Genomic DNA, 17,568 nt, shown 5'->3' with positions numbered 1-17,568 from the left:
ATTGGCTGTCCAACTGCGCCATGAAGGCTGTTTTCAAGTGGATAGTTGTTTATGCACTGGAATTCAGCATGTATTCTGTTATGCAAAAACAAAATGACGAAGACAAAGAGCGCACATTTCAGCCCATTGGTGTAATGCATTATTTTGTATCTACTAGTATAATTAAAGGATAGATTCTAATTTTGACCTCCTCATTAACCAACGTCCTTGATAAGCATGTGTATTGGTGTACAGTGTGTTCTAAGCGAGAGTATTTCTATTAATCTAAGGTAATTGCAAGGAATCAGAAACTAGACCGTAAAGCTATATGGTTTGTGAGAGCGCGTGTGACGGATAGCGGGGTGTGTTTTTCAAATGGGTAAGAATGTGACGGGGGTATAAAGTGAAAACCCCAATTCCAGCAGCAGCTGTTTTCTTCAGACGATCAAACAGACAGTTAGAGAATAGCTGGTGAAGAAAGCAGAACATTGAGCAGCTAAAGAGCCAAGTACTTTACTAAGGAGTTGGTGGAGAGCAAAGACAGGGCTAAAAGATAGTGAATATTGGACTTATCAGATGGACAGAAACACAATTTCAAATGTATGATCATGTTGCTCTGTATCAGCTCGATGTGTACAATAAATAAGCATTTAACCATACATTCACCATGTGAAATATAGTTCTTACCACATCAATATGGAGTATTGTGAGTAAGGTTCACATCACACCAGCAACAGATAGCAAAACCTGCAACCGGCCAATGACTCAAAATCCTACAAACTCCTTTGTGGCAAACGATGTTATGTTTTTTTTTTTTTAAATAGAGCCTAAATATTACTGGATGTGGTGCACTTTTGCTAAATGTTTAGATAAATTGCTTGTGTTACCGCCCTTTCATGCTAAACTGTTATTGCACTTGATGGTACCTTTTATTTTTTTCATTGTACATGTATAATGACATTAAATGATTATATTGTAATGTTCCACAATAGCAGTCGGAAACAGGCCCCCCACACACACACACACACACGCACGCACGCACGCACGCACGCACACACACACACACACACACACACACACACACACACACCTATCATCTGCTGCGGCTTTGAACCTTGCTTCTCACATGTCGTTGCCTGGCCTTTTTGCAGAGGACACAAATGTCTCATCTAGACGCACACACACACACACACACACACACACACACACACACACACACACACACACACACACACACACACACACACACACACACACACACACACACACACACACACACACACACACAGAGAGTAATACCTCTGGTCTCATTTCAAGTCCTGACCTTTTAGGGTTTTACTAACTGGTAATGATAGCTAAATTTCGCCTGCTGCCGGGGTTCATCATCATATTTGTCAAGCTCCAGTTCTGTTTGGCATAAGTCATCAGTGTGTCTGGGTGGTGGAAGGTTAACTCACTCAATATGTCTGTGTGTGACACAGAAATACACAAATAGAGGAAGGATATTTTCCCTAAAAATGTGGCATGCTATGTGTCTAATCAAGAGTATTGTCAGCGTTTTGTTATGCGTTGTCATATTAAATCTCTATTCATTAGCAACTTTCAAACATTGTTTGCCTAATGCAGTTTGCAGTCTGATAGGATTTTTCAAGTCAGTTATTAAACAATTTCGTTATTTTTGTTAACGCTAACGCAGAAACAATATCATCAATTTAATTCACAGTTTGACGCCTAATTATAATTTAAATAAAAATGTGCTGTTCTGTAAAGCGAGGAATGTAATTGTGATTTATACAAACCAGTGTTCAAAGAGTAATTGAACACAAACATTTCTTTTTCTAGCAGAAAACCCAGTTAATATATATGGAAATATCTTCCAATAGTAGAAATGTCAGCAATGCAGATAAACACCTCACATGCTCTTCTTAGAGAGGGTAATTAAACACCTTACTGGTATGGCTGTTCCAGCTCCAAACCATTTGATGATGTTATACTGAAGATTTCAAGATACCCTGACAGGAAAAATGGAGAATATTTTTGTTGAGCTTGGTTCTTTACATCCGTCTCCAAAGTGTTGGTTAGCCAATTGCTTCTCAAATGTGTGTAGGGGGTGGGCTCAGGTTGTGAGGCCATTTGATTTCCCTTTAGGTTCCTTGTGTTGTGGTGTGAGGATGTTTTTTCCTATGTGCGCCTGAGAGTCTGAGATCAAAGCCAGAGAGCATGTTCATCCGTCCTAAAGCTTGGGGATTGCCACTCAAACACACTTAATACATGGAAGGATATCTGTGAGGAGGTGTGTATCCTCCCTAGCATTGACTGAATGTGATATAAAAATCATGTTATGAAGAATATCTTAGGTGTAGATTTTCTCTAAGGTATGAATACATGAGCTCTGTTCCACAAAGACATTGTGTGCCCTCAATTTGCTTAAATTATTGATTGCATCGATGGCTCAAAATCACAAAAGATGATGGTACGATTTGAAGGAAGTCATTTGAAGCTTTACTTGACAAAACGATTGCTTTATACAGACTCTCTGTAGATGCTGAATAATGAACTGAGCTTCAGGTAATGACTCAAACCAACCTTAAAAACAAAACAAAATCGATGTCTAGGATTTTGGAAATGAACTTCATTTACAATCCCGGTAGCTTCCAGTTCGTAGTCTGGGGACTCTGTTTCATTAGGGCACCGAGTGCACACACTAATAAAGCACCACACACTGGCAGGGCTCCACACTGATTTATTTCCTCCAAGGAATTCATGAGCATGATTTTGTGAAGGTAATTAAATAAACCCATCCCAATTTTGGATCTCAATTTAGCCTCATGCTCTATTTTCGCTTTTATTAGCTTGAGTGTATTTTAGGAAGCACACAGTATTGTTGGGAGACAATCCTCTTAACTCCAACTTCAGAGTTTTCATTATACTGCGTGCCGAGTCTTTCGAAAATCACACTCAGAAAGTGCAAACACACGAGACACACAATGAAACATTGGCGCAGTGTAGCTAAAATAAATATGGAGCAATCAAGTATCGAAACTCTCTGAGAAGTTTCTAAATAACAACTGAAAAATAATTTGCATGATTGTGAACATTTAAATGTAACTATACTCTACATGTTCATAATTGAGCTGATTTTCAGTCGAGGGTATGCGCGTGTTGTCATGATATGCAAAGCTGCCATGGTTATTTAGCCATAAGTGGCAAACAAACAGCAGGGGGGAAAATGGAAAATAGTAGAAAAGCTGTTGTGCAATTTTTCTTCACAAACAGATTTAGACTGAATTCACGGAGAAGTTTTTGGAGATTGCAGAAGAATCATGAGCGGAGCAGTAACACAAAAATATCCTTTGAAGTGCTTGAGACTTTGATCAGGCTGACAAATCCTGCTTTTAAGTAGGGTCGGGTGTCTATATGCCTTCAGGTTTTTTGGGTGTAATGTTACTTCCCAGGTGTTGAACTACATACAAATATATACATTTACATGTCAGGGGGATCCATTTCTGCTGACACGTCTGATACGGTTGACTTCAATGGCCTTGAGTTGTACACGATAGTCATCTGTTCTCCTCTAGTATCACATATCGTCCGATTCATAGAGGCCACCAGTAGTTGTAAAGAGTGTGACTTCAATCATACCTTGTGTTTGACCATAATCTGCTCCATGTAAATGCTTTGAAATCTACAACAAGTGTTTCTGGCTTCTTTGTTGCATTGTATTTCACACATTTATTATGAGGAAGTAATTTTTTTTACAATTTCTAATGATTGACTTCACGTGTTGTTTAATGTGTAATTAAATGTTTTACTAGGAACATGTCAGTAAATGAATACATCATTAAGATTGAACTGGTATGAAGTCAATGATTGTCAGCGCTTTCTAGTACACTAAATGACACCGTCTCTCCTTACCCGGGACTTCTCCTCCAGTCGGGTCATCATGACGATGGTGTTGGACCGTTGTTCCCACACCATCCTCCAGAAGTCGCTCAGGGTCTCCGGCAGCGGCCCCTGAGTGGCGATGTAGGCATTCTGCTTCCTGTAGCCGTCGATGTAGTTGGCGTTGATGTAGTCACTGCCTGGAACCGCTGTAACAAAGACATACATGAAGCAACTCACGGGTTATATTACACAGCATGGTTTATTGATCTGATAAGGTTGCAACACTCTATATTAAAGCGACAACAGTGTATGTGTGTACGTGGTTGAACTGGGGATTTCTAAAGCAGCTGTAGGCATACTAAATGTCATTGGTATTTGTGAAGTATGTCGATGTGACGGGGCGGAGAGGTTACCTGAGCCCTTACCATCAACAGAGGTGAGCACCACTCTGGAGTGGTCATAGGCGATGACGTTTGCATAGCGATTCTTTGGCTTGTTGACTTCCATGTTGGAGTTCTCCCAGGTAAACTGCTGCCCCGGGTCAACGGACTGTGAGAGAGGGAATGAGAGAATAAGAGACAGGAAGATGGAGAGAGAGAAAGACAACAGAAGCACAAAGGAGGCTCTTGAGTGTTACACAGTTAAAAGGTAGCAAGACAGAAAGAGTGTAAGGCAATAGGGTACACTTATTATACTTTCTGCTGTCACCCATTCAACAGCAGTATACTGTGGTCAACAAAGCCTTTAAATGGAACATATACCCACATCATGTCTCTTGAAAAGCCACAGTAGAATGCTACAAGTGCTTTTATACAGTGTAGGAGACTGTGCAGAGTAAAGCTAGCAGTTAACAATGGCCCCTTTTTTTTTATTACGCAAAAAATATCCGCTGTGATGTTTTGTTGCTGAACTAAACTACGCCACTTTCATTCTACACTGGTGTGTGATTTTAGAAAGGAAGCAAAAGAGGATTGGTGTAGTGTGTGTTTGCCAGTTTAGTTCTGCCCTGACGGTTTTCCCTTTTTCACAGACGTTAATTCGGCTCTGTGACTATCTCCACTGCTGGCTGAGCAACTATGCCCCCGAAATCCATCTCTGTACCCTTTATACTGAACAGCGAGGCAGACGAACGGCACCACCTTGAACAGGCTGTGTGAAAGAGGCTAAAGTGTCATGTTGCCGCATCACTGCAACTACAACAGGTTCATTATTTGCATGATATTAGATGCCTTGAATGCTGATGAGGAAGAAACGGTTTCGTGATTTAAATCAACAACGACTAAAAAGAGCCACCTTCCACGGATTGTTTGAACAGGGCAAACATATTCCTCCAATTCCTAATGCCAACATGATGAACATATAGATTTCAGCTGGGAAACGAGTAAAGGTTTCGTACTAAGCTTGCAGGCGACCACGAACACTCATCCTCTCCCTCTAGGGCGGTCCTATCGAATTACCTAATTCTGAGAAGTCACATGCATGATTTCCTGTGGTAACCATTCAACTTTCTCATCCTCGGTCTTTCTTTCTTTCCTCATCTTCTATTTCTGTTGCCCTTTCCTATCTTGCATTTTGGTTCCATCCTCTCCATTTTATCCTTTCTAACCCCTTGCTTCTTACGCCATTTGTCTCCCGGGCTGAGACGACAGTAGACTGCATACATATTGATCGGGGGAGATATGTGACGGCCTCCCATCCCTTGGCTCGATAATGTCACAGAGTCTCTTGTTATTCCGAATCGATCTCCCTCGGCTCACACCGGAACCATGTCCACTAATTCCCCAGACCTTTCCCCTCGCAAATCCAGCAGGAGTCAGAATGACACCTTCGAAAATCCTTCACTTACTTAACAGAGCTGGAGCACTAATTTAATTATTAGAGGTTATCTTGTGTCAAAGCAGGACAGCTCACTCATAATAATCATAATAATTATTGGATTATGATAAACTGGAGGGCACAGGGTGAGGCCTGGAGCGTGTGGAGATTCAGATCCAGGACCATAAAGTGATCAGCAATGTAGCATCTTTAACACTGGAGTCCTAAGCTAGACTTCATAAATGTATGGTTTGTCTAATTAAAACAATCAAGATACTTTAAGTTAATTTGTAAATCACAAAGTACAGGAAATTAGCTTTTAATTGCTCTCCTGTGACGACAGTTACTTTTCAGTTATCACTATCTTGTCTTATTACGTAAAGTGACACCGAGAATCGGTTATATACAAGCTTTGTTATATTCAAAGTTAATTGCCAGAGAAAGTCATGTACATGATATTTGTCTTCGAACAAAATATGAAAAATGCGTAGTGCTCATATACAAGAAATGTTCCACTACAGCTCCAAATTGCTCAGCACTAAGAGTCATGCGGGTATAGGCCTATTGCTGCTGATGAGCTCAGCATTGCCAATTTTCTCTGTCCGTGCCCGCCAGTAAGAAGAGAAAGATTTAATTTGCAGTCAAAAAAAGTCATAGCCATTTGAGAGCTCAGTGAACACAGCAGGCACACTAGGCTCATGACAACTAGTAAACAAGTTAGGTAGAGATGCTAGAAAGAGGTGAGAAGCAAACGCCCAAGGTATTCTTGCTGACGCATTGGAAACGCTTTCAAATGGACATAATGATGCTATGACGACTGCAGCGTGATGTTGCTTCCTGCGTTAAAGAAACAGTCGGGGGGGGGGCTGCAGCATGCCTGATTGTCAAATTCTGCTCATTACCCGCTGTGCACATTGCTCAGTCTTATGTGGACTGGCGTTGGTGGCTAAGGAAGTGTCAGGCCGCCTAAAACATCGGGGAGAGGGAGTGGTGAAGCCTCTATAAATTCTGTTCCTTTGGGTAAGGCTCAACGCGAGCAGCCGGCGAACGTGACAAAGCGCTGTGAGCTCCGCCTCGGCTGGCACAGAGATAGTGGGCCATCTGCCGGGCCATGGAGGGGGTCTTCCCTGGCTTGGAATGACTTGCGGAGAGGGAACGGGGCCGGGCCGGTTGCCTGCAGTCATACAAGCCACTTCCAGGGCCTGATTCGTTTACACTAACTCAACAGGCTGGGAGGGTGATGTGCTGGATGGCTCTGAGTAACACAAGACAGCACTTAACTGAGTGCAGACTTTTACCACGGCCTAATTATCTCCCCAGTTCATTTGATGGCGAATCACTTCAATATGTTCTACGTCATATTATATAAACTGTATTGTCGTACAAGTATTTTTCTACACATTATAATGGCTCCTTCTTACAGATTATATTCAAAATTATACTTTTTTAATGTTTTAGTCTACCCTCACTGATATAAAGGAGGTTGAAAAGTATTACAAACACCTCTCAGTATAAGATAATCACCACAAAAATACATTGAAGTCAAAGTAATGCCACTCCAGCAGTTTCAACAAAAACGTGGCACCCTAACCTTCTTGAAGGTAGGATTTGCATGGTTGTTAAATTAGAATACATTTTGTACTACAATTAAGAAAAGCTCATGCATGAAATCTGAATTAATTTAATTCCCCTCATTCATGCAAGACCAAACACTCAATAACATTGGATGTTATTGTAAGCACCATATAAGGTTGTAAATGATTTTTCTTTTCATTGTGACAATGGCACAGGGTTTATAACAGTAATGTTATTTTCACATTTTGAACAGAGCATTAATAAAAGTTTGGCTTGTGGTGATGCTGGAGGATAGGTCATGAGGTCACCAAAATAAATTAGCTGTTCCTCTGGGGAGTTCGAAATGAAAGAGCACATTTCATGCTGTAGCAACTCATACTGTACACACTTTTTAGGTGAAAGTAAAAAAAAAAATCTACAATCGTTCCAACGGCCAGGCTGTTAGACCTATCAATGTGAGGAATAGAGCTGATTAGACAAAACGGATCGAACGTTCAGGACAAATAAATAAAAGACGGCTCTTGTTTTTCTGTATTCTAGGATGCCTTTTCTCTTCACCTGGCCTTGCTTCGTCCCCAAACCCTCTGTGTGCCACTTTAAATGTAAATGTGCTCCTTTTTTTCTTTCTAGTAAGAACACTGACAAGAGATAATCCCTCACCGAGTTGCAATGGGGAGACCGCCTGCAAAATAACATTCTTCCGGGGAAACATCAAGACGCACACAGATTGCTTAAGCAACTCGCCACCTGCTAGTTTTGTGAGAAAGCATCTTGCAGCATTCATTGTAAGTGTGAGTTTCCTGGTGGGATTGGTAATAGAGTTGTAAAAATGACTGAAAAATGTCTGTGAAAGAAGTCTTCCATAATCCATTAGAATACATGCATATGGGATCAAAGAGGCATAATGACACAAATTCCTTTCAGACAAAATAACAATGAAACCCATGTATATGCTTCAAAGAGACTTTGACGCATTATGAGTGCACGGGTCTTACCTCATACTCCTGGGAAAAGCGGAGGCCGTCATTGGCCTTCAGTCGCTCTATGTGGTCGGCCAGGTCAGTGACAGGAATGGGTGGGTGTTCCCTCATTCCTGGGAAAGGAAGAGGAGGAAGAGGAACATGGGGAAACACAAAGAAAAGAGTGAGACCGAGCTGTGCCTACACCAAACACGCACATCGACACAAACAATGGTTGGACCACGGGGTGAGTGAGGCTGCCGGTGGGACCATGAGGTGGCTGTGGAACGGTGAAGAGAGTGCACTTTGTTCAACGATGCATGAAGAAAGAGAGAGAGAGAGAGAAGAGAGAGGTGAGAGAGAGAGAGCTCAAAAGTTGAAACAGGCTGGTGACATTTGTTGATGTCGTCATGCTAAGTGAGGAGGACAGAGGTGGGGTGGGCACGGCGATGCACATGAGTGACTGGGTGAGCATGCTCCTGGATGGAAGCAGGAGGCAGACATCGCTCTGATTCCACAACACTCAATGGGTGGCAGAGGTGGGATCAGAGCAAGAACCCACAAGTCTCTACAAATCAGTCACACTGTCGCTTCCCACAGAAGAAAAAGGAACTCACTGGTCATCAGCCAAAACTCATTTCTTTGAAAACCTCTTTCCTTACAATAGACTATCTTACGGCCCAGCCTGGAGTGCTTGGGCTGGATTAATCCAACAACCCTCCCCCTGTCATTCTCTAGATTTCTCATCGCAGAGTTATTGGACGATTTATTGCTAATCTACCGACACAAATTCCCTCTGTGCCTCTGAACTTGGCAAGGCTCTGTGCTTAAACGGATTGCTGGGAACTTGCCTTGTGTGGTAAAAGTTACTGTATGCGACACATGAAGAGGCTCTAAAGCAGGGGTGGGGAATCTTTTTCTTCTCAAGGGCCATTTCAATTTTTTCAACATCCTCCGAGGGCCGTACACATTATTGAACTCTGCTTAAAAAAACTAAAAAAACACAGCCCATTTTTTTTTTTTTTTTGCTGTGCAAATCAAAAGCAACCTCTTAATCCAGATATTTTACCATGACTCACGTATGCATGCATGTGCACGGTTGTGGCATGACCACCAAAACAGAAAGATATGGACACAATATGTGTGCAAATGTATTTAGTATCCTATCCATGTGAACATGATTGAAGTGGGGGGGGGACCTAACCTCCTCTAGGGGGGTCCGGGGGCATGCTCCCCCGGGAAGATTTGTTTTTAAATGTTGAAGTTAAAAGCATCAATCTGCTGCATTTTGAGAGCAACATTACCTCTCTCCTAGTGGAGGGTAAGGAATAGGCGGAGGCAGTAACCTGCGTTTCATCGTATCTCTCCAGAGTAAAGTTGGTTCCACCTTGCGTGGGATGGCAGTGGATAAGAGGAGGGGAAGGCCAGGTGCCACACCTGTGATACTTCTTCCACTCAGGAAAGGAACCGGGGGTAAAAGAGGCGCCGCTGGTTCCCTGTCTGTAGTGGGGACGGAGAGAGGGGAGGACAGAGTGTGGACGAGACAGTGGTAGAGATTGCCTACGTGACAAATATCTTTGTATTGAAGTAACGCTCCCTACCAATAACAAAACGCTCACAGAGAACCAATACTAGATACGAAATACTAGCAAGACGACGGTAAGGGTCTTGGTACCAGACAGTAATTGTCCTGTTCAAGAGGAGTCCAGACGGGTCAATGATCTTTACCACGGCTATCAACCAGTAAACCGAGGGACAAGAAAAGCGTTATTTTGTTCATCCCGACGAGCTAATAACCGTTTAGTATAGAGCTAATAAACCCAGGTTTATTAACTATAGTGCTAATATTTTACAATAGGTAAATGAATATTTTTAGTAATAACCTCTTTTTTTACCACAGTGTCATAAAAAATTCAACTAATGGGCTGAAAGTCCATATTAGGTTGACTTTTTAGGTTAAATTTTTTTCCTTCTTGTTTCATATTATTTTTTTTTACAAATAAAGCTAGGCAACAAAAACATAGAACGTTCGGTATAGGATAACACTATTTATGCTAATTACTCGCGGGATTGTGTCAGCAAAATATATGTAAAAAAAGGAACAACAAGGGAACAATAGAGTAGTAGTAATCTTTTTCATATTACTAATACAAAAAGTATCGAGACAACTAACGAAGATAACATCAATTTTTCGTGGATGCATTAAGTGAACGGTCAAAGACTTATTAAGAAATTAAACTGATGAAAAATTTAGGGTTAGTGGTATTATGATTATTGGTATTTTTAAACAACTTACCAACTGAAGTGGAAGTGGTGCAAGACGAAAAACGAAAATTCCTATCAGATTCATTGGAATGACAGGTAAAGGTATTCTTCCCTGGAAACGATGTAGACTACAGGTGTCACGGTGGACGTGAAAGAGAAAAAAGAAAAGGAGTGTCTACTGAAGAGTCCGTTCAGATAAGTCTGGACAAGGTCCAGGGAATGCCGTACCAGCGCCTATACCTCGTTGGGGCTTACAACACCCAGTACCCGGGCCACGACCGACACCAGAGTAGTAAATTAGCATAGCGGTAGGACCAGAAATTCTTCATTCTCAATAACATAGAGAGAGGAGACACAAACACACCCACTTTGACGTGAACCTGTGAAGACTAACAACCAAAGAAGACCAACTAGTCCTTTACATTACTCGACACGAGGAACGACTGGTTCCGACGAGTGTGGTTGGCAATGGAAGTTAAAGGAAATGCAATTATAGTCACTTCTACTCTCCATTGGTTCCGCCTACGAAACAGAAAGTCTAGTATTAAAGAGGTACTTCTAACTCTGCCTAAGGAAAAATGTCATGTCACTCACAGCTCAAACCTTTACCGGTCGACTGCAACGGAGGATTACTTTCGTGTCGAACCGACAAGTTGTGGGAATCAATCCCACTCTTTACACAAAACCGACGTGGTAACCATAAAGTTTTTCTTGTCTTCCGACGTTGCTCCCGATTGATTTCGAGGCAGTTAATAGAGAATTTTTCGGAAGTGACACGCGTGTGGCACCTTTGCGTCCGGCTTTCCATGACCGCCCATACATTTACCTTAAATTGATCGGAAGTTGTAAACGACCGAAATGAATTGACAACTAAAAAGAAAAATGAATGTCACATCCAAAATCGAGAAGTTGGACCTATGATATGTTTACACAACGGAGAAGTGAATTCTTACTGAACCTTAAACATACAATAGCACTGAATTAAGTCAATTACTTGGGAACCGGACAAGAAATCCGGTCGGATACACCAAAACCGCGGTATCTTTAAGTAGACTACTCAAATATCGAACTGAATAACTCGGGTGGAGGGAAAAAGGGACTACGAAGTAAATGCTTGAGAGTAAAAGATAAGTATGATAAAAGGCGTACGGTGGTGTCGGAACGTCTGGCGACTGCACCGACGGTTGTAGTACGTGGGGAATGTTTCCCCGACCAATACTTATCCGGACCTCTGCGTGTGACGACTCACGGTGGGAGACAGACCTCGAGAAAGAGGTACATGCTGGTTAGTGTCCTACCGACCACCCTCCACCGACACACGGGAAAAAGTGACACCCTGACCGCATTTACACGTCCTTATTATTGCGAGATCAGCCGAACAATAACGATCGGATGGTATAGGCGGGTCCTGGTTAATGTCCGCCCGGTTACTACTCCAAAGATGCTTTCAGACGTCGCTCAAATTCTATTAAACATGGCGACACGAAAGTCTAACACCAATGTAATAACCTTCCGACCTTGATGAAAGCCTTGTTAACATGTCTACGCTGTGACCCATTTCTCGATCTCCAAGTACTACCCTATTGATAAGGATAATTATGGGAGGGAGAGAGAAAACGGGAGACACTTCGCGTTTGTCCCTTCCACCCATGAAGGTGACAATGAATCAGTGTGGAGTAGAGGTAGGGGGGTCAGGGAAAGTAAACACACCTGAACCGACAAGTAGTCGAAGAACGTCCCAAGTCGAAGGAGAGTCAAGGAGAGATACTTTATGTTTCCTTTGAGAAAATTAACTAGACCACGTTAACCTTCCCTCTAACTCTTCGTCGACTGAGCGTCAGCAACTACGGACCCAGTTTCCCTGGGGGGTCCAGGCAGACAAATCGTCGCACAAGGGGCAGATCACGTTACCAAGGAGGAGCTAGACGTAACCAAACGGAGCACGACACAGAGTAATACGGTGCTCAACAAGCGCGTGGGCGGGGCCTAACCGGGTAGACTAACGGGTTTCCGTAAGTGGACGACGACTTACCGGTAACCTTGATTTACGGCGACCCTGGACGACATTTCTTTGCAAGGTAGAAAATTCCGACTGGAAAAGGGGCCTCTGGTAAGGAGGAAAATCGGAAAAAGGGGGAAGAGGGACGAAGGAGTACCGTCCTCCAAAGTGTTTCCCGGGACAAGAAGGAGTAACGTGTGAGAACAAGACGTGTGGGGAGCGTACACGGCACACACATATTCACACCATATGAAGTGAAGAGGTGTGCAGAATGGAGTGAAAGTCGGACTTATTATTGGGGTAAATCTAACGACGGAGCACAAATGAATCGAGTCGTGATTCACACTACACCTAACCGTAGACTAACCCAGCAGCTCTCTACTTCCCCCAGACCTCTATCGTAGTGTCTACGGGTGGAAAGGCAGGGGGAAAGGGGTGTCGCGCTCATCGTGGTCGGCAACTAGACCACTTTGGCCTAGCCGGGGCAGTGCGCGATCGTAACGATTCCGGGACGTCGATCTATTGTCCACCACACCCTGGGCCGGGTCCCGACTCCACCTGACAAAATTTCGACACACACGTGGCGGTCGAAATACATAAGAGTGGTGCGGACCGAAGTTGTCTCCGGGACCGAGGACGGAATTTGGTGCGAACGTGAACGTTTACCCACGTACTCTACACTAAAGGTGTCCTCCGCGGGGACTACCAAGGAAGGCCGGTAAAGGTAAACGTCAAGCTTCCGAACAACGCCGACGGCCGTCGACATAGGAAACTCCACTCACATCAACACGTCTCCACCCTGCCGTAATAGACACACGGTACGAACAACATACAGCTCACGCCGACAGACTTGTAATCTGAGTCCGTCCGAGCGCAAAAGGACAGGAATAGAGGCGGACTACCTGTTGCGATGCCAGCTGACTTCCGGCTTCGGTCAGGCCGACCCAAGCAGGACAAACGACCGATCTGAAGTCGATCCGGCCCAGACCGCGCCGTCCAACGACGTCTTGGCCAGAGATAATGGGTCACAACACGGGGGTCGACACCGATTACTGCGTAGGCGACAAAAGGAGAGTTAGACCTTCGGCAATTTGTGGTTACACACAATCGTGGTGTGGTGGCCGCGATGTTAGGTGGTTAATATAACAGTGTGAGTGTGTGGCGAGTTACATGTTGTAGCGCGTATCGTCGCAGGGATAGGTCGTCGTTGTTTAGGGTTGGAAACGGTGAGGTCCTTTACTACCGACAAAGAAGTTGGTAGTAATTTGAGGCAACCGTTTATTACCCAGACTAAGCGACCATTGATCACAGAGAACTTAAGGACCCAGGAGTCTTGTTCAAAACTTCTTGGTAATTGGAGTAGTTTTGCAGTAAAGTGACCGCAATCGAACTCTTCAACCTATACACCGCAACGACCATACTCACGAAATGTGGAATGACAGACAAGACGGTGGAGGCCTGCCCGAGAGGGATGGATTTCTCTCCGTAGCCCCCAATTTCTGAGGGACGACCGGTGAGGAGGCTGGGCACTCTACTCTTCTGAGTTGATGGCTGGTCCATATTTGTGCCAAGTTTATACATGGTGCATCGGTGTATACCGTTGAAATAAGAAATGGAGTCGATGATGGGATTTAGTTTGAAGCGCAGTACTGTATAACCTACCCCGACTACTTTACCTTTCTAAGGACCTGTAAACTACCAACACAGAGCCTAATATGAACATACTTGTATGTTTTGCAGAGATAGGAAATGGACACGTACTGCCAAAAATGTTCACCCATATACCTTAGAAGTATGAGGTTGTACTGTACCGTTGTATAGTGGGAAGTTAACGAAGAATCGCGGTATCACGTATTGGACTCCTTTCAACATACCCGTTGAACCCCCCCCTGCATAGAATTCACACAACGTAAAATAGTCCACAAAAACCAAGGCAGTTAGAAAGTAATGTTTTAATATTTTACCCATAACGGACGACAAACTGACTCCTAAAAGTTTTGTCGAAGTAAGGTTTTCCTTTAGGAGGGAACTTTAACTAGTCCTAGTGGAAAGAAAGAAACGAACTTCCCTAAATTTACCCCTAAGTAAATTGTCCCAAGAATGCATAGTACATGGAAAGACAACAAAGGGGAGTTATCACTATAACGTGAAAGGGCCTACTAAAGAAGGGAGAAATAATTGTTGAGGATATGGTCGAAAAGTGTTTTCAGTTAGATGAGGACGTTACTCGACGGACGGAACGACAAAAAAGACACCGAGAAAGACAAATAAATCACGAAACAGTCGTGCCGACAACGGTAGACTTAAGTAAACAGGACGAAAAAAACAAAAGTAGGAGTCCGGACATTTAGACCTGGTCGAGAGTTTTTTGTTCTTTGTACGAAAAGTATTCTTCTTTTATTTGTTTGTGGCAAAGGAGTGTCGTCACCGACCCGCGCCATACCTAGCTACGTAGAGTGTAAGGGAGGTGCGTGCACCCCGTCAGCCCCCCCTCCCCCCCACACACGTCCCGCGGGCGGAGGTCGTAAGTCGGAGAAGGAAAAAAGAAGGAGCGAGAGGAGGAGGAGGGGACCGGGAGCCGAGGGAGGAGGAGGTGTCCGACGAAAGTAAGAGGAGCAACCCATACTCAGGACGACGGAGAGCTTAAGTTCCCACGCGTCCGCCTCCCTTGTTTACCTCCGACTCTCTTCTACAGGTGGAACAACGTGCGCGCGAAGCACGCGCAAAGACACACAAAAGACACACACACAGGGAAGGTGCCCAATAATGTTCTATGGTGTTGGTCTCGGGAGAACTTGGGTGAGCGTCTCCCTGAATTCTTCGACGACGGCGAGATTTTCCGCGAGCAGAGACGAGGAGGGTGGGGGTGGCAGGAAGGAGAAAACAAAGGTAGAAGGACATCGCCATTAGCGAAGAGAGAAAGAGAGGAGAACAGACAGCGCGAGAGAGAGAGAGAGAGAGGAGAGGAGAGAGAGAGAGAGAGAGAGAAAGAAGAGAGAGCACATGTATGTAGAACGTCTGGGAAAGGGGGAGGGAAAAACGAAGTACTCACCACTAGTTTTTAGTGGTTCCGCACAGAACGAACACTTGGCAAACTCAAGGGTTCCAACTCGGCCGTTAAAACTGGGCAGGTAATAAAAAGGGGAGATCGAGAAAAGAGCGGAACCTAAAGTAGGTCTTCCACTTGTAAGGACGAGACAAGACTCACAACAACACCAGACGTGTGAACGGCGGTACAGAGTCGTACAAACGACTTATCTGAACGCGCCGGGAAAACGTGAAGTCGTCGTCCTGCACCCACAGAAACCATGACCTGGACGAAAGCAGGAACGGTAGGACGCAAGTTAGCATAAACCGTTTAGGAAGGATCCTAGTTTACACAAACGTGAAGTCTACCGTACGCTGTCACCATGATACGGCATCCCGATTGAAAATGATTTCACCAATATTTCTTATAAAATTATACGTATCCCCTGATAGCGTTGTAAAACCACGTGATGTAAAGTAAGCTGGAGGTTAATTCACTTTCACGAAAAGGACAAGGGTTAGGAGTCATTAAGGAGTAACAATAATAATGACTAAAAGAGTGGTTACTACCTGACTCGTATTTCCGTGGTATTTCAATTTGTAAGGAGATTTTTCCGTGTACATTTACGGCACAAGTATTCAATGAAGGGGATGCCAGAGCGTCCCACAAAAATTTTAAGTCCGAAGACTATTGTAGGATTTGTGGTGACGAACTAACAGGACTCTGGGTTGGGTGGGCGACGCAAGGGTTGGCGAACTTTCCAATAAACGTCAGACAACCCCGGGACAAGTCGAGGACTCAGAAGGAGGAACTACGCACAAGAAGAAGGAGGGGGAGAAGTGAAGGAAGGGAGGTGTCCAGGTCGAGAGAGCGAACGGGCTGTTAGGTGCAATCAGACGAGAGAGTGGATGGTACACATAAGGTGACCGTCAGAGGGAGGGACAAAGTGAGAGAGGTAAGGGGCAACGGGGGACTGTCTGTAGTGTTCGGGGTTCGAACATCGAGACCACGAGGGTTCCTTGACGCGGCCAGGGAGAGAATCGACACTTGGAGGGCTGTGGAAGAAACCACACCTCGCCTGATCGACCTAAAGTACCATCACCGCACGCCCTGCGAATGAGACGACACCGATAATCGGAATAGAAGATACTAAGTGAGAGGTAATGCGTTGTGGCCGACATACGTCTGGACCGCACTGTACGGGTTTGTGATGTGGACTACAATTACACGAGATCCAGGCAGTCCACTAATGTCATAATGGAAACACATTAACCAAAGTCCAAAGTAGAACACGTCACCGGTATCATGGGCGTAATCGTAAGCGTAATGCGAATTTACTCGAAGTCACAACGAGTAGATTTTCGTCCGGGTAGGGAATGTCTAGCGAGTCGGTGTCCGTGCAACGAAAACCGGACTTCCGGAATAAGATGTAATTACTCCGGAGGCACAGAGGAATTCGTCCCCACCCCTTCGGATGCCCGGCATATGCCTGGAGCTTGGTAAACCATGCCGGGAAGCTCCATTAAATATGGTGCGTTTGTTCCTTTATTAATTTCTTCAGACCGGCGTTTTATAAATTGGTTCGCTCAGGACAAAAAGACCGGAATCCAGTCCAGGAAACTTGTGGTGCCCGATTGCACAGAGTGCACAAACAGAGCAGAAACTGGGTCCCGAAGCAAGACTGCCTCTCGGGCTGCGGCGAGACCGTGAAGACTATCTCGGCATGTGTACGCGTCAAAAAAGGCACCCGACACAAGAAATCCAACTTCGTGTCTACCGCAGACAAGTAGACAGTATGACAGATGTCAGTAATTTTTTGAAACAACAAACCTAGACCAATCGATCGATACATGCTTATATTCTTCGAAAAGAGTTGGTGACTCCAGTTTCGGGTGTAGAAATATACTAGTTATATCAATATTTTTATTCTCTATTTCATTGGCCAAATTTTATGATGTACCTGTCATTTTTTTCACAATAATATTTGTTCTAGTAAAATTTCCCCTCACTAAACATTTTATTTTAACCAAGGTCAAGACAAAGATACCTACAACTCTCTACAA

The 17,568-nt window shown here is 44.1% G+C and overlaps 1 protein-coding gene across 1 annotated transcript in view; it reads right to left on the bottom strand.

Moving 5' to 3' along the window:
• The window catches only part of LOC104950313 (receptor-type tyrosine-protein phosphatase F-like), a 36,540-nt gene that overhangs the window by 11,647 nt on the left and 7,325 nt on the right, over positions 1-17,568 (bottom strand). Inside the window, exons 3-5 of the mRNA XM_010776813.1 lie at positions 8,250-8,347; positions 4,278-4,413; positions 3,895-4,070 (exon numbers count right to left, since the gene is read on the bottom strand). Of these exons, the coding sequence (XP_010775115.1) occupies positions 3,895-4,070; positions 4,278-4,413; positions 8,250-8,347 (410 nt within the window). The remainder of the gene's footprint in view (positions 1-3,894; positions 4,071-4,277; positions 4,414-8,249; positions 8,348-17,568) is intronic.

This window comes from Notothenia coriiceps, unplaced genomic scaffold (assembly GCF_000735185.1).
Source record: "Notothenia coriiceps isolate Sejong01 unplaced genomic scaffold, NC01 NC01_scaffold00017392, whole genome shotgun sequence".
NCBI classification, from domain to species: Eukaryota; Metazoa; Chordata; class Actinopteri; order Perciformes; family Nototheniidae; genus Notothenia; species Notothenia coriiceps.
Note: the sequence above shows the minus strand (reverse complement) of the source record. Positions and strands in the feature narration are given on the sequence as shown.